The sequence below is a fragment of the Idiotropiscis lumnitzeri genome, chromosome 12, assembly GCF_059441095.1.
Source record: "Idiotropiscis lumnitzeri isolate Australia: NSW breed Sydney's pygmy pipehorse chromosome 12, RoL_Ilum_1.0, whole genome shotgun sequence".
Lineage (NCBI taxonomy): Eukaryota > Metazoa > Chordata > Actinopteri > Syngnathiformes > Syngnathidae > Idiotropiscis > Idiotropiscis lumnitzeri.
Genome location: NC_142402.1, coordinates 5466180 through 5488081, shown reverse-complemented (window position 1 = coordinate 5488081; position 21902 = coordinate 5466180). Strand labels below are relative to the sequence as shown.

At 40.1% G+C, this 21902-nt stretch overlaps 1 protein-coding gene across 5 annotated transcripts in view; it reads right to left on the bottom strand.

Moving 5' to 3' along the window:
• Positions 1 to 21902, bottom strand: part of LOC148325599 (uncharacterized) — a 73065-nt gene that overhangs the window by 20680 nt on the left and 30483 nt on the right. For 4 of the 5 annotated variants that reach the window (XM_088310324.1, XM_088310326.1, XM_088310327.1 and 1 more), the window contains exons 6-7: positions 19528 to 20781; positions 392 to 750 (exon numbers count right to left, since the gene is read on the bottom strand). In XM_088310324.1, the coding sequence (XP_088166450.1) occupies positions 392 to 750; positions 19528 to 20781 (1613 nt within the window). Of the gene's footprint in view, positions 1 to 391; positions 751 to 6066; positions 7882 to 19527; positions 20782 to 21902 lie in introns of those variants that run through there. The other variant, XM_088310329.1, reaches the window with a different exon arrangement.

Genomic DNA, 21902 nt, shown 5'->3' with positions numbered 1-21902 from the left:
ATAATAATGTATATAACCTAAATAATAATAATAATATACTATTACAGTAAAACACGTTGATTTAATCACTATTAAATAATTACATTAATTTAGTACTGGTATCTCGGGTGAATTTTCATTGTGTAAAAGTTTATCAAAATTAAATGTTGGATTTTTTTTTTTAAATCTTGCCGGTGGATACACATTTGGGACATGCAAAATTGGAAGTACATTGACTTTGACAGATGCCCAACCTCAGATCAAGTGCATTTGTGTGGGAAGCCAAGTGTTTGTGCCTTGCTATTCCTAGATCTGACACCTTGAGCGTGTGAGGAAATACTGCATGAGTTATACCGTGTATGTGTGAGGCTGTGTAGGGGTGTGTGTGTGTGTGTGTGTGTGTAAGATCCACCTTGCTCTTGCTGTCAGGACTTGGCAGGGTCTTGCTGGCATTGCCTGGTGGAGACTTGGCCACTCCTTTTCCTCCTTTCTCGTCCTTCTTTTCAGGCAGCTTCTTTTCCTCTTCTTTCTTATCCTCCTTGTTGGTCTTCTCTGGCTTGTCCGTCTTTTCTGCCTTCTCACTGACTTTGTTGTTTTTCTCAATGTTCATCTTGTCTATCTTTTGTTCATCTTTCAGAATCTTCTCAGGCTTCAGGTTCTTGTCAGGGCAGTTGTCTTTGTTCTGCTTCTCCGCTATCTCCTTCTTGTCAAAGGCATCCATCTTTTCTGTCTTGCTGGACAAGATGTCTGTCTTGTCCTTGTCAACTTTCACTGAGAAAGTAAGAATGATAAAATTAGTGTCAGCCTATTTCATCCAATTTTCCAACATAAATTTGTTAAAAAAAAAACTAAAAAAAAAACCTACTCCCAATTAGGCTTTGGGGAATTTAAATATAAATATATATCATTGAAGGCCGCTTTTTCTGGCCTTGCCAAAGAAAATGGAAGATTATCTGACGGTCACCAATCGATAGTTGCCATCAGAAGTTTACATAGAGGCATCAACTTCTTTTCCGTCAGTGGCATGACTGCATACATCGTCAATGATTTTTCTTAAACAAGAATTGGGAGTACAAGTACAAATTTATTTTGGCTTTTAATCAACCGTGGACGAAAATTACATGCTCAAATATATATCCCAATCAATATATATTTTTCAAAGACAGAGGTAAATAAACAATCAAATTCAACCGGCAACGAATAAAGTCTCGGAAGCTAAAAAACCCAAATCAACTCATGTTTTTGATCAAAACGAACGGTCATAATAAATAATACAAGATGAGACAAAAGAAATCAATGTGATAATTTTAGTGTGCTTCAAAGTTTGGACATAATTGAATACAACTCTGAACCCTAATGTAAGACACTACAGTGAGAATAATTAGTCACATTTCATATGACATTTTTCATTTACAAAAAGACTGGTATGCTAATTATGCAAGCTTAGATGGGCAGAAAGAGCCAGGCTCGCTGCTTCTGTTTCTGCTTCAAGGATCATAGCTTACATAACAGAGATACCGGACATCTGCTTACGCCCAGCCTTAATGTCGCACCATTTTGCTTTGTGCTCATCTTCGTTCCGTGAACGCTGTGCGACCCACTTGCCAATTTATTTTTGTTGTGCTTCTATAATAATGAGGGAGATCATTTGACACCTTCCACATCACTGGCTACCTTCAAACAAAACCAATTGAAGTTAATGAGTTTCTACTAGTGTGTTTCAATGAGGTCAGCCTGAAGCCAAAATCAGACACAGGCTTTGCTGATGAACATCGATCACTGTTAGATGTGTGGTCAGGCAGTAATTGATCACCTAATTAAATATTTTTTTGGGGAGTATAATTCCCTTCTCAGGGTAGATGCCACCAGGCCATTTTTTTTAAATTGTATGAAGCCATTTTTCTTACCAAATATGTAAAAATATATAAAAATATGTACAAGCACTCTGGCTAACCATGTGTACTGTGTGACAAAAAATACATTTTAAATATTGACAAACGACAAAATTATGTGCATACGGGAAAAAAAATGCTCTTAATACATTTAATTTTTCATAATAAGTTCCTCAACGTATGCAAGATCAAAGATCCATGATTCAACAACAAACAACAAAATAACCACACTATGAATTTTTTTCTTTGTGCAAAAGGCTCTCTTGCAAAAGTTATCATTCAAGGCTGGCACTAAACTGATGAACAGCAAACCAACATGATGAGCAATACCTCATTTTGCAAATTTTTTCAAGAAGATCAACTTACTCAAACCTTTCATTTTATTGAGGTACTACTACGTTTGTCCTGCATATCATGGCAAAGCCAGCCAAAAATAATTATGCATACTCACGTTGAATAGAGCAGTATAAGACTCAGTGCAAGTGCAATTAAGCGACGTCTGCCATCTAGTAGTGAATGGTAATTTTAAAATATAAAATTATAGAGTGGAAACTCGCTATTCCTGGGGGATAGAGACTGGGCCAGCATGTGACTAGCGATACTTCATGTTTACGGTGACTGACACCCGCTGAAATGTAGTGGAACAAAAAATAAAGTAAAATTAAATATTCTCATAAACCAATAAAAATTGGATAAAAAATGTTGTTATGCCCCAAATATGCAAAGATAAATGGGGATTTGCTACCCCTAAAAACAAAAACAAAAACCCCAAAAACTTTTAAGAAAGAAAATTATATACAAGTACTCCGGGGTTTACTGTATGAGAAGAAATGGCTCTTGCTTATTCCCAGCAATAATCCATAGGTATTATAAATTGAGAGGATGAAAATTCTTGAAGTGAAAAAGAATATTGCTGGTGTCGGGCCAAAACCTTGCACCTCCAAAATAGACACTACAGGAAACGATTTAACTAGCAGCATTACATCATCATTTTCAACACTTTACAGTTGTCAATAATTTGTGAAATTAACTTCCACATGTGTAGACTGCCCAATAGAGATTTTTGACAAAATATGAAATTTATTAAATTGTGACTGATGGGGTTTGGCCCAGCGATATGAAACAACAAAATCCATCCATCCATTATCTGTACTGCTTCTTCTACCTAGGGTTGCTCGAGGCTATCCCAGCTATCTTCGGGCAGTAGGTGCGGGACACCCTGAACTGGTTGCCAGCCAATCGCAGGGCACACATATACGAGCAACCATCCGCACTCACACTCATACCTAGGGGCAATTTAAACTGTCCAATCAACCTGCCATGCATGTTTTTGGAATGTGGGAGGAAACCGGAGTACCCGGAGAAAACCCACGCAGGCACGAGGAGAACATGCAAACTCCACACAGGAAGGCCGACGCCGGAATCGATCCCACGACCTCTGACATATATATATATATATATATATATATATATATATATATATATATATATATATATATATATATATATATATAGCACTAACTCAATCAAAATGTGGAAAAAGTATAAAAGTGAGAAAGTAGGATTTTAGAATTCATATGTCTTATCTACTTATAATTCTGCAATAAAGTTTCAGTCTGTGTAAAAGATTCACAGTGAAGGTATATAGATTAGCATATGTTTAACGACCTGATTATTTTTGGTAAAACTGTAGTGAGAAGCATGTCAGGTCAACCACTGACTGAAAAGACGCAGATGCAGTTCCTGCTGTCTGTGTTGCTATCTTTTTAAAATCTTGAAGAGAATCTTCATCTCGACACACATACGTGCGTGTGCGTGTGTGTGGGTGTGTGTGTGTGCGTGCACAGAGACTGCTCAAAATAGCTGCTCTATATTTGAATGAATGCAGTCAATGTCTAATCAATGTCCAAGCTTTCTCTTGATAATTGCCGTCTCGAAACAGATCTGCTAGCTATACATAATTCTGTATACTAATAAGAGTATTGGAGGAGACTAGAACAGAGGAAATAAAACTGCATGCATGGATTAACTTTTATTTGCTTGATATTTTTTGTTCCTGTCAGCATGTGAAACAATGTTTTTTTTTTTTTTTTTTGCAGTAGTCATGTTTTATATGTCTGCAGTGCAACCAATACAAAGATATAGTGATAAATGAGGCAAGGGTTACCTGTAATTGAAATCATATACGGTGGAACTTTGGTTTTTGAATTGAATCCAGAATAAGAAAAATTACTTGAGGATATAATACGGTGTATCTGCTTGTAAATCACTGCAACATTTTAGACTTAGGCTTTTAACATACACTCTAAAAACCGACAAAAATTGGACAAATTCACTAATTGGGTCAATATGACCCACATTCTTTTTCTGATATAGTTCAGCCCAAAATTTAGGTTGTTTTGTACAAACTACCAAATTTTGGGGTTGTTTTCTGCAAAAACAACGAGAAAGTTGGGTCAAAATAACCCAAGTAGTGGATCGGCCCATTTTTAACCCAACTGTTTTTAGAGTATACAGTTCTGTATGCTCTGAGAACCGTGATACATTGTTGAGTGTGGAGGCCATTTTGAACATAGTGAAGGTAAACAAGGTTGAAACCTCGCTAACGCTATTGTATTCCCAAATAAAATGGCTGAAAGTGAAACCCATGCACAATCTTACCTATCTTGATGCACTTAACACTGGCTAGATTTCATGTTTTTTTTGTTTTGTTTTGTTTTTTTATACATCCCCCCTCTCTTCCTTCTTTGTCTCTGTGACGTTCGCAAAATCACACCTGAGAATAATACGCTTCAAAGCGCCCACAGCAGTGGGAAAACCCGGTAAGCATGCTGGTTCTAAACATGTTTTTTCTTTTTTTTTTCACGCCTTCATCTCTTCTTTTTTCCACGCCGTCGGCAAGATCACACCAGAGAATGAGGGGTTCAAAGCTGCCTTGCGTGAAGACCCTGGTTAGAGTACATTAGTTCTCAACTTGTTTTTTTTCTGCCCTGCCTGCTTCCTTCGTTTTGTCGTGGCGTTGGCAGGGCAAAACTTGAGAATACTTGAAAGCAGCTGTAATGACAGTATTGATAGAAATGTTCACTTTGCCTTAATCAGTGGCTAATTTAGAGGTAAAAAAATATTACCTTTAATTTGTGACGCACTGAACCAACTACGTTTACGCGGTTAGGGAAACAAAAGCACAAATCAACCTTTTGAGGCCATGCCAAGACTGTTCGAGGTAATTTTTCTTCATAAGTGTAGGACACCTTAGTACAACTTAGTGAAGATGAGCCGTTCAGAAACATTTGTTGATTCAATTTGTTTGCTCCTGAGTACAGTTTAAAATATGAAAATTTACAGTACAAAGGGTTGCTTGTATTATATGTTGATGTTCAAAATGTTTTGTTTTAACAGTGTACATTATTCTGTAGAAAGAAGAAAAAAAATGTTGAACAAACCTCAAATTTGTATGAAATTGGTTTGTTTGTTCGTTGGTTTATTTTAAGGCATAAGAAAAAAAATGTTTTACAGCAAATTATATCATTAAACCACACCATATAACAGTTGACCCCCGCAATTCATTGGGGAAAGGGACTGGGCCGGCCGGAGAAGTGCACTAATCCACGAATAATTAACGGTTATGAAAAATGCACTGTGAAAAAAAGATCATAACCAGCAAATTATTAAAAAAATAGGAAAAAAACGTTAAAATATTCACTATTCTATGAAAAAACGTAAAAAAAAAAACAGTAAAAACTGACACAAAACAAAAAAAAAAAGACCAAAAAATGTTAAAAAAGCAATAATAAAATAAAAAAAAACATGAACGTGAATCCGTTGGTGCCGAACAACAGACATGTGTAGGTTTACTGTATAATAAGATTTCACTTATCTACTACTGGTATAGGAGAGAGGCTTTCCCCAAAAAATAGGCAACAACAAACTATGACGCAAATGTCCCCTTTGGTATGGAAGTACCTTTGAGTCATACAAATGAAGTTATCCTCAGAGACAAGTGAGATCATATTTTGTATAGGAAATAAAGAGGTTTTTCAAAAGAAATGGCTGTCAATTCAGTAAAAAAATACTCTAGAGCCCATGTCTTTGCTACAATGCCAATATTAGAGTTGTGGGTTGATAGACTCCCAATGGACATACAATATTTTTCCAATGGACGTTTTGGTAACAGCATGTCAGTGGATATACATACCTGCTGGGGTAGGCACAGAAATTAAAACATTGCTCTCGCAACTCCCATGATGTCTCCGAGGTGGTGGAGATGATGGCAACACAGGTGCCATCATTAATGGTGACGACAACATTGAGGCCATTGCAGTTGAGGCTTCCGTTGCGTCTGTCACTGTGAGCGAGCGCCGGACCGCCATGTGCGGGTAGGGCACCCTGAGTGGACATGCTGTTCCCGTCACGGCAAAGTTGGTAAAATTCGGCATTATTGCTGATGAACCTGCCATACTGTTGAGGCCCATTTCAGCATTTAATGTGGGGACAGAAAGGTGAGAACAGTCAGACATTGCTCGTCTGACCACACTTCGCTGGGGCAGCTCGTTGGCGTGATTATTTTTTGTCTCACTATTTACGGTAACATCTGATGCCATTTTCCGGTCTTCACTATGATTTGACTCTTGTGACTTTGCATTCTTACTTTCTTTTCCAACTGTGCAAGGTGGGGCGGCCAACCCGACCTTTTCAGTCACTCTTCCCTCCGCAGTGTCGTGAGCTTGGTTAGATGAAGCAGGGAATACCGTGAGCCTCGGAGATGATATCATGTTACTTCCTGTTGGGTTGGCGATAGATTGAGCAGCAGGTTGTTTATCAGAATTTTGCCCCCCTATAGGTGACTTGACCCCTGCGTCTTCAATCACGCAGCCAGGTTTTTTTTCTTCCAAACTATGTTCAAATGGAGAAAAACAAGCTGCATTCTCCGGAATCCTCTTATCTCCTGAACATGAATTTCCACTTGCTTCCTCAAACGCAGATGCCTGTTTTGGAAAAATAGGTGTGCGTTGCTCTTGTCTAACTTCTTGCGATCGTTGAAAGGAAACTCCATCGCTGCTTGGGACTGAACAGTTCAAGTTCTCCCGTAGGTTTGGTACAAAGTCAATGTTTGATCCAGGCTTAAGTTCCAGACCAGAGGTGAATAATTTCCCAGGTGAAACTGAAGGAGACATTAATGAAGAGGAAGCGGAGGAATAGGGAGAAACAGGGCTACAGGGAGTTTGTCCTGCACTCCCAAGTGAAACACCTTCCCTTTGTTTTTCCTCCTTCAATCTCCCACCTGTTGGTTTGTTCTCCTCAATCAGCACAGGCATATTTAGACCCAGAATCCCTGGTGTTAATCCTGAAGATGTTCTGCCACACCCCAATCTCAATTCCTCTTCAGTTGAAGTCACATTGAATTTGCCCTCTGGGGCCATCTGGCCTGGGTAATGCAAGTCACTGTGGTGGGCAGAGGCCGAGCTGGAGGGTGAGAGTGGAGAGGAGGCCAAGACCGCAGGGATGTTGGCGGCTGAGAGTACAACTGCAGGTTTCGGTTGCTGCTGTTGATGCCCATTGGGAGGTTGTCTGCATCCCTTGTTACCAGCTATAATGCCAGGCTCCTGCCACTGTGAGCCAGACAAAAAGGACATTGTCCGGTTGTCGTGTCCGTCCTTTTCTCGTGCAGTTTTGTTACTTAACCCCTTTTGTTCCGTCGTGGTCCTTTCTGTTGTTTGAGTCCTTCTTCCTTTCTTTTTCTTCTTGCTTGTAAGTATCCAGTTAAGGTCATTAAGGTCTTGTCCAGAAGGGAAAAATGCTCTAAATGATTAGAGCTTAAAAAAGGGAGGGGGGAAAAACATCCTGTTCAAGGTGATGCCTTGAAGTGGTTTGAGTGCGCAATTGAGCTGAAGTGTGAGAGGTGCATGCATGCAAAGTGTATGTGCATGTCTTAACAAGTCAGCCAAAAGAAGTCTAATAAGAGCGAATGCGCGTCTGGTTCTCTTGCTTCCTCTCCGAGCACTGCACAGATCAGCTGTGGGGATAAATTACACTTTGCTCTCGCTCTTTTTCTCCCTCTCTCTCGCTCCCTTTCCTGACATCACACGGTCACATGACAACCAGGAATATTCCCTCATTCGCTGGCGCTAAATTTCGTCTGGTCCCTAGCGACAAACATGCACAAGCGTATGTGAGACCACACAGTTGCATGCAGTCACATGCACTTTTAAACAGCCATGTTCAAATACAGACCAATGGCTGTCATGGTTGCTCAACTGGCACACCGCCTTTTATATGTTGATTTAGACTGGGGGACACAGAGAGAGATTCGCAAGTCAACACTTGCAATTACTGTGACAAGTGTGATGAGGCTGTTCCTTCTTGTCAACAGAAGTGACTGAATACAGTGACATCATTAAATTACGATGGTTTGTGTGCTTATCTTAAATTGTAATTGATTACCATTTTACAATACAATATAAATTGCGTTTATTTTTTTTTTAAACATTTTACACTTAAACAATCAATACAAAATATTTATAGTTAAATGCAGCAAAAATCACAGAGGCTGCTATTATTTTTCCATAGAAAATCTTAACTGTAATCATGCTAAACATACAAAATAATGTTTTTTTTTTTTCTCACTGACTACAAGCAGGGCTCCGTGATCTCGGGCACCCACAGTAGCAACTGTCAACACATGGTTGCCCCGTTCTCATCCTCTTAGTGCTGCCTTAGCTTGGTCGAAGGAACCAGGACTACCAGTGAGCTATCAACACATTCTTTACTTAAAAATAAATGATTACTGTCAACCATATACATGTCTAAACAATAAACTAGTGCTGGATTCCTTGTGATTATCAATCGTCGTGTCGCCAATATAAACTTTCCTCACTGCTTCCTTTTTTTCCCAGCCCTCCACTCCCTTGTCCAGTCACAAATCACACTTGATTATCTTTATGACCTCCCTAACAATTGGAAATTACAGAACTCGTGAAAAATTTGCTCAATGTAACTGCTGGCTTGCGACGATATTCAATGATCATTTTGCATACCCCCAGAGAGAGCCTCCTGGACCACATTTTGAAAATCACTGCTCGAGCACACCCATGACACTTGTGAGCATAGAAGATGGATGAATGGATTGAAATACTTACATATACTGTATTCGATACTCAGTTAATACAAGTTATAGTTTTCCTTGTGCTTAAATCTCTATTAGCGGATTTGAATTAAGTCTGACCCTCTCAACAAAAATGTCGCACACATGGCCTTGTGTAACACAAATCTTGTGATGATGTGGAGAGCCATCTGTGGAGAGTCATTAGGCTTGATTGCTGAGCAGGGTTGTAAAATGGCCATTTCATAAATGGCCCTTTGGTAATAATATTCCAATAAACCACTGTTAATTGAATTCAAGCAAAGGCAAAACACCAAACTCAGCTATTTTTTAACGTTCATTTCTACTCTTCCAACTGATATTAGTATCGTATTTTCACTAACTTAAGGCTCATTTAAAAGTCATAAATTTTCTCCAAAATGCAAGCAGTGTCTTATATTGCGACGCGCTTTATGTGTGCAACGAGTTCCAAAATCCGTAAATGTTGTTGTGTGACTTTGATGAGAGCTCCATTTGAAGGACCTCGAGCATTTCCTGCTGACACGCTGCTTATGCAGAGGAAAGGCTGACGTGACTAAGGACAGCAGCGGACGTTAAAGGGGGAAGGGTGCGTGTGAAACAGAATTCTAAAAGCTCTGCCCCAGTAGGTACCGGTGTACTGTATGGCGCAGCAATTGAACTTGGCGCTTGCCATCATTCCAGGAGGCTTGACGAACAAACTCCCAACTATTGGACATCGGTGTAAACAGAGTGTTCAAAGTGAAGTTGCAAGCGGCGTTGGATGAGACTGGCAGGCAGCGCAGTTTTAAGTTAGTGTATGTTTTACAATGCCTGCGACCAATAATGTGGTCAGCCTTATCGATGTTTAAAATACAGAAATAGCACCCGTAACTGAGACTGCACCTTTTAATGTGGTGCGCCTTAATGGCGTGAAAATACGGTACTTTTATTTCTTATTCTTGCTAGTGTGATGTCAATACTGTTCTATTCATCAAATCTGTTCTCATTGCAGACAAAGGGTGGCTGCCAACTGAGCGATGCGAAGGAACGCCATTTAACACTCGCACTCTGTGTGTGGTTCTGCCACAATATTTTACAAACAGCGGAATCTCGGCCATTGGTTTTGTGGCGATTTAAAATTTGAACTGCAGTAGGAGGACGTCAGATGTCACAAATCACAGCCAATTAAAAGCTTGGGAACTTTTATATACGTAAATAATTAATTTTTGCTTCATAAGCGAGCAACCACCCACCACGTGTTGCCAAGTGAAAGAAAACACTTACACATATTTATAATTCCACATGTACCTGTGGATGAAATAGTGAAACTTGTTGTAAGAATATCCACGAGCGGCTCATGTTCCATGCCGGTTACAGTCAAATGAATGGGAGCAATCCCCAATTTTCATCTTAAAAATAGAAGGAGGAAAATGAGTCAACTGTGTATAATCCATCAGGGGTGGTCAACCAATCAGAGGTTAAGAGCCTCAATTTTTATTGTTACTGCAAAGAGCCACGTCATACAAATGTGCCCTCATCCCGTCCGCTCACTCCCTTGCTATTCTTTGCACATTTGGATAAACTCCCCCTCTTTGTTTGGCTTTTGTTCTCCAAGCTAGTTAAGATGATTGATTTATTCATTTTGGTAACAATTGTGTCTACTTTTCTGCCAGACCTCTCAAACGGAGGAACTTGTGCTTGCGAAATTCAGTCCCTTTTGGAAAATTCCTGGAACTGAAGTACCGCTGCAGATTTGAAGCATAGAAATGCTCAAATGATACAAGGCAGAATGATCCTGCTGAACTGAAAACAAAAACAAAATGGCAGTACATCTCTTGCCAAAACCTTTCCTATTGGAAAGACTTTCTGACATTATGATGATCACCTGTTCTCTGGAGCTGCTAAGTCCTGAGCAACTGTGACGAAATGGCTGCCCCCTGAGATGGCTAAAAACAGGTGAATTTTATTGCTTAACTCATATTCCACAAACCCAATATTAACCAGAATTCCCTATTTAGACTAGTGGAACTGTATTGAATATGTTCTGAAAAGAAAACGTTTGGGTTGACTTCCCCTTTGAATATCTTGTCTTTGTAATCATTCGAATATAGGTTGAAAATAATATGCAAATCATTCTATCCTGTTTTATTTATGTTTTCCACAATGTTCCAATTTCTTTAGAATTTGAGTTTTTTAAAAAGGCTGGGGTAATGGTTTGGGTTAATAAATGCCATTTGTCTAAAATGAATCAAAGTGGATTGCTTGCGTATTGCAAAAAAAGAGAAAGACAAATTGCCATCATTCAAACCATATTTTCTGAGACATCCTTGTTTAGCCAAGCAAAACGTCACTGCACCTGCATATACAGGCCTGCAGTCAGTGCTGTCTCTTTTTTAAAAAATGTGACAGACATTGATGACAAGAGATGATGTAATTGAAAGCATATGGGAATGGTTAAAATAACATGAAATTGATATGGAGTTTTTTTTCATGTTTTCTACACACACATACTAATAGAGGTCATTGTAAATTATCTTTATGAAGGTCAGATATTTCTGAGCAGCTGGAGACATGGGAGCCAAGAGGAGACAGAGGATGCTACAGCTGCCTGCCTGTGGTGCCGGGAAAAGAGACAGAAAGGGTGGGGGCTGTGGGAGGGACAGAACGGTTGGGGATCTTGTCACACTGTTTCTATTTTTAATCTTCAACCTCACCGACTGTCACACCCAGTCCACTCCTTCTCTATTCCTCCATCCCTCACTTACAGAGTGGCTTAGTTACTATGGCAACCGCCTCCCACGTCTCCTCGACAACGCCTTCCCCTCTCCACCAACACTCTCAATTGCCCACCCCTGCAGTGCAGATGCAGTGGTTATTGCGTTGTGGCAGAGACTCACAGAATCTAGGCAGCCAAATGGAGTCATGATGTGGTTGTAGTAGACAGAAAGGGAAAGAAATAGATAAAGGTCAAAAAAACAAATTGCAAATGTGGACATGAGCAGAGCCAAGCTTCTGATACAAGGAAGGGAACTGTGAAAAAAAACAGCCAAAAGATAAAAAAAAATGTGAAACTACCCATAAGACTGTTCCTAATGCAGTAGGTGAGAGATGGGCAACTGGTGGCCTGCACTCTGAGTGGACCCTTCATTTAATAAATCCAAATTTCATGTAAAATACATTGGAGGGTTGTGGTGGGGAAGAGAAGGGTTTTATTATTTTATTTTTTTACAATCCCAAAATATTCTTCAGAATTCCCCAATGAACATTCATTGTAGGTTTTCTACAAAGAACAGAGTGGAAAAGGGGACGAAAACCCTGGAAAAAACAAAAAAATCCAAGAAATAAAATGTGAATCAATGGATGCCGAACTTTGAATATGGACGAATCAACTATAATTTTAAGTTGTAAAAACAACAATTAGCACAACATGGCAGACATGTCACGGTTGCGTTTACACCGTCACGACAGCCTTATACTGCCCTAGACCACAACATGAGTAGGCATGATAATTATTTACATTATATTAACATTTTGAATGAGTCGAGTTTTGTTAAAAAAAATAAAAAAAAGAATTCTTCCACTTTATGTTGGTTTCTTGTTCAGTAGTTTTGTGCCATCCTTGAATTGTCATTTTTATGCAAAAGTGCCTTTTGCACTGGAAAACAAACACTATGTGGTTATTTTGTTGTTTGCTTAATATTTAATATTGTTGGGCTAGTATAGTGAAGCTTTGATACAGGCATTGAAAAGTGTGCCATCAAAAATGTAATATATTAATAGCAAATATTTTGCAAGTATTTCACAGTTTACATGTTTCAAAATGTGTTTGCACATCATCGGTTAAAGATACGTCCTTGTGATCTCTTGAAACGTCATCAGTTTGGATGTTATTCTTGGAAGCTAAACCGGTGTAAATTACAAGTGAAGGCTTGATTGGGAAAACATCCCAAGATACATTTCGTACAACTGAAAAAATGGCAGCGTAAGTAAATGTAATCGATACATTTTAAACAAGCAGTTTCCTGAAAAACAATCAACCAACTCAGAAAATCCCTCTTTGTCCAAGTTTGTTGCGTCAAAGCAGTATTTGTAACCTTTGTAGCAGTAAAGCTAACCCCTCAGGGATGACATAAGTGAAACATACTGACCAGTTGCGGAATCCCTGAGAAAGTTCGGTTTGCCTGTGTATTAATTTTCCATGTCGAAACACAACGCAACTAATTCAATAATTTAATCAACCAAACGATGTTAACCGTGCTTCACTAAAACCACGAACATAACGACCTCAATGTGTACAGTTTATGATGAGGCCACATTAAAGATTATTCATTCATGAATGTTACATAATATCAGGGACCCCTGAGGAAAGCCAGGCCCTGATTGACTGGTGGGACATCACCGGGGTCTTTTTATGGGGCAAAGAAACTCATATCAAGACACATGGCTCTGAGTATAGTCTGATCCCCTTGTTAATCATTAATTTGCAAGTGTCATTAGAAATTATGTAAAAGTTGTCAATATGTATCTCATCCATATTGTCATTTAGAACGAAAAAAGTTGTCTTATTAAATCATTTTCATTTTGCCTTCCAGGGGATTTGTTAATGCAACGAAATTTTTCATCGTGACGAAAGAAGCCCAAAAAGAAATGGGATAACCTTAAAGAGAAGTGTGAGAGGTAATTCTTCTGATACTATCCTGAATTGACAAGAATTGATTAAATCAATGTAATCCCAATGGAATTGTAACATTTTTAATGTGTGTTTGCACAAGTTGTGTATGTATCTTCTACGTCATTCATAGTCAGTTACATGTTACTCCATACAATGCCAAGGACACATGCCAGAGCTATCAGGGCTTTTTTCTGGGGACATGGACCCATGTTTTGCCCTTCTCTTGAGAATCTTCGTCTTGCTGCCTCCTACTCCCCTTCCATCATCCTGACAATGATGGCCAAAATAAATATTCCACGTCGGTCCATATTTTGATTGCACAAATTCACCGGCACAAAGGAAAGAAGATAACGTTGGTTCTATGAATGAGATCAAAACACCAGCTTGCAGCTTGACCTGTCATTCATTTTAAAGCAGGCGTGCGCACACTTGTGTTTGTGGGCTATTATTGACGAGAGTGTGATTCATTTGCCAATTGTCCACTGAACCAGCTCATTCTCATCCAGGAGGAGTCACATACCCACCCAAACTCACACCTGTTCGACCTGTTGCCCTCTGGCAGGCGCTACAGATGCATCAAATCAAGGACCAATAGGCTGAGAAACAGTTTCTTTCCGAGAGCCATCTCCATACTGAACTCTCACACACACACGAGACCACCCTAACCTCGCAAAACAGCATTGTGATCTGTTTCTATATGCCCTATTCAGTACTGAATTCCATTGCACTGTCTTCTTTATTTATCTAATTTATATATTTGTCTGTATTATTGTTGTATTGCACTGGAGAGGGGAGCCCTCTAATCTCGTTGCACACTTGAGTACAATGACAATAAAGGGATTTCTATTCTATTTCTATTTTCTATTCATACAATGACATGTTGAGCGAATATGAAATAGACCTCGATATTTTCAAGTAATTGTACTTATAAGATGACTTCAGAGAGGCTGATATAAGGCTGGAATATAATGGAAAACCTTGAAATGGAACAAAATTTGATTGTATTTGTAATGCACAAAACACTAATCGTACAACAACATTCTAAATATCATGTAAATAGGACAAACATATGGAAATCTAGTCACGTGCCTTTACTGATGAATTTCAGCACTATGTCAAAACGGCAGCTAGTAGATAAGAGCAACGTTCGGGTATTCGGTTCTTGGTTTATACATAAGGTCAATTGAAACAGCACTTGGGCCGCGACTGACAATGTTTCAGATTCCAAGGACGGAAGAACAGACAAGTACACTTTTCGACAAACGGCCATAATCACTAGAGGACGTCTCCGCTGGTTGAGGATGTGCAGACCTAGCCGCCATCTTTAACCAGGAGTCCCCTGCGATCTATTCCGTTCATTTGTACGGTATTGAGCAAACGCTGTTTGGATACAATAAATTAATCATGACTCTTCATATTATCTACAGATTTTAACACAAACTGGTTAAACACACCAGGCATAGAGTCATGATTCCAGATGTGGGTAATTTTATAATTCAGTCACAGGAGTCAGTGGCGCACCCAAACCGAGAGCCATTAGCCACAAATTCTGAGAAAATGGTGAATCTTCCCAGGCGTTGCCAGCCTACAGAAATGACACCAAAAGACTCATTCACGAGGACACAAAAGAACTCAGGACTTGTGATTGATGGAACTACTACTCTGTACCACAAAATCTCGAGGGAGAATCCTCAGCCATCAGTTCATGGCCATAAGATGAAGCACATTTGGGTTCTGCAGCAACGAGTACAACACAATCCAACTTTATTTATATAGCACATTTCACAACAGCTGGAGCTGTAACAAAGCACTTTCCATATGATCTAATATAATTTAGTGTCAGAGATGGGTGGAGTTACAACAACAACACCATGTCAGGATGGCTCTATAAATATACATTTTCCTGGTGCGAAGTGTAAAAAAACCACAATCATGCTATTCTGCACAGCCGGCATCCAAAAACCTGTTGCAAAAACGCTTGAATTGAAAGGTTTGTAGAGGTAGCAAGAAAAAGAGCAGCATCACAGTGTAATCCAATGCTAAACTCGGACTGCCTCTTCTATCCTGTTAAAATATGGTTTCTGCACCCGGGCTCTAATTGAAAACAAATGACCCAAGACTGAGCCACACAACACTATTAGCAGCCAATGCAATTAAAGGAGATCATTCCTGACGCACTGTGTCTGTGACTGCTTGGCCTTCTGCATGTCCTCAGAAGGAACAGGTTCTTCAAGATGAAGAGGCTACAGTACAAGCAGATATGAGTGCAATCACTTTGAACAGTAGTCAAGCAGACGGGTGCAGAAGCAGAGACTAAAAGAAAACTGAAAATGGAAAGATTGCTGAACGATACAACTACAGAGTAGTGGTACCGATGAATAGCTATCTAACAAGACAGATGTAAACAAAGTGGCACAGCCTGTCTGCATGCAGATAGTACACAAGCATAATACAAGGAATGCCTCTGTCTTTCTCATGGAAATGCAAATACTGTTGTATCAATAAAGAAAAATATGAACAGGAGATTGCCGAATACAGTAATTGAGCAAGCAGAATACATATAATGCACACTGCATTTTCCATCACAACGTTGCAACCACATCCCCCCCAAGAAAATCTTTCTCTCTCTCTCCTTCCCTCCCTCCTTCCATCCATCCAAGCTGCTTAGCTTCAAGAGGGTCGCGGGCAGGTTGGAGCCCATTCCAGCTGTCTCCAGGCAGTGGGCAGGGTACACCCTGAACTGCTTGGCAGCCAATCGCAGGGAACACATAGACGAACAATCATTCAGACACAGAGACAACTTGAATTGTTGAACTAACCTACCATTTTTGGAATGTGGGAGGAATCCATAGTACCTTAAGAAAACCCATGAAGGCACGGGGAGAACATGAAAACTCCACACAGGAAGGCTGGAGCCCGGCATCGAACCCTAACTGTGTGGCGGACATGCTAACCAGTCCTTCACCGTGCTACTCTAAACCCAAAAAAGTCTAAATTGAAAAGAGACCACTCGGGGTCAAGCAATGCAGTCTCGTATGAAGCCGGGCTAATGGAAAAGAGTCATTAGTGAAGTGAGGCAAAATTCAAATCTTGCAAGCAGTTTTAAAACTGCAAACTCCCCCTTTAAAAAGTGTATGTATACCTTCTACATTAAGAGCTTGTTTAACCAAGTCTTACAACCCAGTGGCGGGCCATGCATTTCACACCCAGGCCTTCAGTGAAGTCCTTCTTAGTCCAACTTGAATAAATGCCCCTGATAATACCGTCATTTATGACACCACAGCTGGAGAAATATACAGACACACACTTGCGCAGTACGGAGTGTTGGACCACCTCAACTCGCGAGGGTCTCTTCTCTTGAATGGTTTGTCTTAAAAATGGCATTCAAAGTACATCTGCAATTAAATCCACACTTTTCCTCCTTCGGCCATTGTGGGGTTAAAACAGCAAAAATATATTTGAGATTTTCAAAGGGTCACCCTCTAACAAGTGATTATCGAATCACATGGCACATTCGTACCTTCAATGTAAGGCCTGCGAGAAGGCTCACTGCAAACAACTCGTGATCTGATTGGCTTATCGCAACTGTCTATCAAAAAGCCGGTTCACTCAACCAGCACAGAGGCCCGCAGTGCTGATTCTGATGGCGTACTATGAAATCTGCGAGGCAACACAGCCTAGCTGAATTGTAATTGGATAAAAACTCAACTACAACTATAACAGTGGGATAGAATATGACATGAATGTGGAAAAATATTAATATATACACACACACACGCACACACACACACAAATATATATCCATCCATCTTCTGTACCGCTTCTCCTCACTAGGGTCGCGGGGGGTGCTGAAGCCTATCCCAGCTGTCTTTGGTCAGTAGGCGGGGGACACCCTGAATTGGTTGCCAGCCAATCGCAGGGCACACATAGACGAACAACCATCCACGCTCACACTCATACCTAGGGGCAATTTAGAGTGTTCAATCGACCTGCCATGCATGTTCTTGGAATGGGAGAAGAAACCGGAGTGTATATATATATATATATATGTATATATATATATATATATATATATATAGGCAAAAATGACTAATTGAATTGAAATATGACTTACCTGGTGATAATTTGTTGACAGCATTGTGAGAGCGAGTGAGAGAGAAAGAGAGAGAGGGAAAAGAAAGACAATTTTAAGAATCATCATGCTTGACACACACAAGTATTAAGCACTAACTGAAACATTGCATTAATCATTAACTGTTAAAGAATGTATTAGCACAAAATAGAAATTCAAGGAAGTGATTAAAAAAACATGTCCAGTAAGAAGTTGACAATTTTCAGATTGGTCCAAATAACACTAGAAGGTGCATCGTGCAGGCGGTGTGTGTTCCGGGGATGGGGAGAGGTGGACCGAAAATCTCTGAATTGAGAAAAATTCCCTTGTGTAATTTCAAGTTGAAACACACTGCCACTTACTGGTCACGTTGTAGTGATGAAATTAATAGGCACAATATATCATGGAAATCAACATCATTCAACAGAAAAAATACAGCATCGGCAGAGCATTAAATCACACGTATTATAAAAGTGAATACAATTAACCCCAGATTAAGGGACAAAATGCGTAGTGTAAAACGGTTACACCCAAGATGGTTGGTGACGATGATGATGATGGTGACGATCTAAAGTATTTCACAGTTGCAATACTTTTAGTAGTACCACCTGAGTGGAAGCCCAAGAACAAAGGGTGATGCACTGATTAATATTTGCAGTAGTTGGTAAATGACACAAAAACATAGGCCATCTTTCAGAAACTGCACTAGACTACACCATAATGTTAAGGTCAGGATAAAACTTTTTTTAAAGTTCAGGGGGTGGGTCATGGGTATGAGGGATCAGATTTTAACATCTAACAGATGCAGCAGATTTACTTGCCTACATGCCCGTGGTTGAGTGCCAGGTTTTTGTGAGGATTCTGCAAGAGGATTGCCTGCGAAACAGCTGAACTTTATTTGATGTTAATCAGATCACTTTAAATTGTGGCACATGTGTGCTGACTGCCATTTAACAATTAAGTGATTCATTCTTAACAGCCACATCCAAATGAGGGTGTGCACACCACATTATCTGAGTTGATTAATCCCCATCTAAATGCTTTGACAAGTAATTTGAAATGCAAATGTTTTAAGGATCAATAATGGTGGAGAAAGTTTTGGAATAATACTTTTTGGCCTGATTTTTCCATTTCACAAAAACCTGGAAATCGAAAACACGCACTGAGCACTTTTTTTTTTTAAATTTCTCATCTTTTAGATTATAATAATTTCAATTTAAACAATTTCACAAAAAGTGACTGCGCAGTTACAGAACTATCATTTACATTTTACTGCTAACTTGCTTCACTGCATCCACTCTGGTAAGGTTTGTGTTTCTTTGGCTAAAGCTTTACAAGGAGATGGCCTTAAGCGGAACGACAGAGGAGAAAGCATTTCAGTAATCAGATTTTGCAGATCAAGTAATAAAAAGGTTATGGATGAGGTTATAGAGCAATACATAGCAGCAAAGCAGCAGGAACCATCAATCTCAGTTGAAAAAAATTGCAAATTTGGAGTAGGACTGAAACTAATTAGACATTAAGAAACCTTCTAAGCAAGTCATAAAGCCCTTCTTCAATATTTTTAGCCCGTGTGCTTTTGGTATTCTCACCTGCCCCGGTGCCTTGTAATTAAAAATATGGACCAAGGACCAAGCAAGCCTGGTACTCAATCCCAAGACAAAAATGCATGCATAGCACAAGACAAATATAAGATACTTCCTGCTTCACAAGTATGAAGGATTTTAGATTATTAGCCCCAAGTTAGTCATACTCTTCTCTGTAGTTCACCAACCTTCCAGTGGGGGGAGCTGTGTTGATGCGGACTCCTGGTGCTTGGAGTGTGTAAGGAGAGAGCGAGGGGCTGCAGGTGTGGAGTACAGAGGGGGTGTGGCTGCAGCTTTGGTGGGGCTTTCTGATGATGTTGGCTTGACAGCTTCACTGATAGAGGAAGGAGGACAACCGAGGGTTTTGACTGCAGTGCCACCAATGCCGCCGGCGGAGGCCGCTACATTGGTGATGGACACATTTGGACAGGGAGCAGTTGTGGGGGTTATGCGTGAGGCTGAGGGGACGAAAGGCTTAGCATCAACGTTGAGGACCGATTCAAGTGCAGTTTTAGGATATTGGGTTTCTGTGACAGGTGAGGGGCAAGACTTTGATGACACAACAAAGGTTGGGGGCACATCTGAAGTTGTCTTAGAGGGGTGGAAACCAGAGGAGGCTTGTGAAGAAGGGACAAAACAATCGGTTGATGTGGACAAGGCAGCTGAGGCAAGTACAGGTGTGTTCGTGGTAGGGGTTGTGTTCTGTGAGTCAGGGGTAGAACCTGGCGGTGTCTGGAGGACTGAGTCGAGAAAAGAGAAAGTCTGGGAGACTGGACTCAGATTGTCTCCTGTCATCAATGCAAAATCCCCACTAACGACCCCGACTGCACTGCCCTTGTGTGTAGCGTTGCCAGGTGAGCTCATTGGTTGAGGTTTGCTGGGAACATTTTGCCAGTCATCGGCGGACACAGCGTGGTCATCAACACGCGGGGGCTCATGGGAGTGATTGTTCAAACTTGTCTGTATTTGCATCGACGCAGAGAAACCTCGATTGGGGTTGGAATTTAGAGCTTTGGGGTCCAAAGGGGCAAAGTCTGTTGCTGTAGCCCAGGTAGGAGCAACTGCAGCTGGTATGGGAGACACTGGCTGCTGGGGAGCTCCCCACTCCTCTGGAAGTCTTGCCCGACTTTTCAACTTCTTGCCTTTCACTCTACCTCCTGCTCCACTCTCTCTGATTTCCCACTCCCAGTTGTCTTCCTCCTCCTCATCCTCCTCAACCTCCTGTTCACTCTTATCCTGCAAGCCATGTTTGTTGGCATGGCCGTTCTTTTCCTGACTATCCAAGAAGCTATACACCTCATCGCGCCCCTTCCTCTTCTTCTTCTTCCGCCTCTGCTGTTGCTTGCCAGGCTCACACCCCGATCGCTCAGGACTGAGGGGTTCAGAAGTGGAGGAAGTGGGGCTGCTGTCTTCCACTGAGCCGCTGGGAGAAAGGGTGGGAGCTGCCGAGGGGGGAAGGTTTTATAAGAGCAGGAACCAGTCACATACTGTGTCAAAAATCAAAATCAACCACCAAAAAGAAACGTGTCATTACTGAAAGTCTTTTTGCTTTACTGGAATTTTTTTATAATGTACTCTATGTCATATGTATAATGTCTCATTTTAGTCTATAAAGACGATTGAGACTCTGAGAATAATTTCTGAAGATTTGTGTCCTTTCTATGACAAGATATATATCATAGACCAGAGAATGCTTCATCCTTCCAATGCATTTTTATGGAAGATGTGTAGTTTTTTGGTGTTGAAAGAGATTTTGTTTTTTAATCACCAGATTAGGGATGTGTAATTAAAAAAAGACCCACTGGGGGAGGCTACCCATGTTTGTTTGCTTGTTCCATTAAATATGTAGGGACACACACAATTGTAATTGTACTGTATGTCCATGATAAAAAATAGCCTCTTTTTTTTTAACTAGAATCATTCATTTTAACGATAAATTCACTAACCATTCTCCTGCTGCTTTAGAAACACTCTGAGCTTTGCATGCTATTTGCTATATGTCTCATCAAAGGAGCCTTATAATTGTAACAGACTACAGCTCACTAAACAAAAATTTCTAGACAAAATATGTCTCACAATGAATCTTCCATTACTTTTATGACATATCTCGTTAATATTGTTTCATTCACCATGTGAAGTATTGACTCCACTTGTGCTTTATCTTTGACACTCTCACATGGTTTGTGTTATGTTACCAACACAGGTGCACAAGTTGCATTATGTTGACAAATCATTAAGTCTAAAAGGGAACTGACGGATTAACCTTGGAATAGAGCTAATAAATGTCCATTAGTTTTTGTTTTAAAATATGAATAAATCAAATTTGGCGACCAACATTCCAGATCTTTAAGGTTCCACTATACTTAATAACTTAATAGTTACATTGTACAATTGATAGTTTTACATATATAATAAAAATAATGTTCACTAATAGCATTTCTAAATGTGTTTTAGATTCATTGCATATTTCAATAATCAATCAGATTGTATATGAAGGAGACATAAGAAGGAGACATCATCATTAGCAGCATGACCCAGGGTACAAAAGGCCTTGAGTCTATGA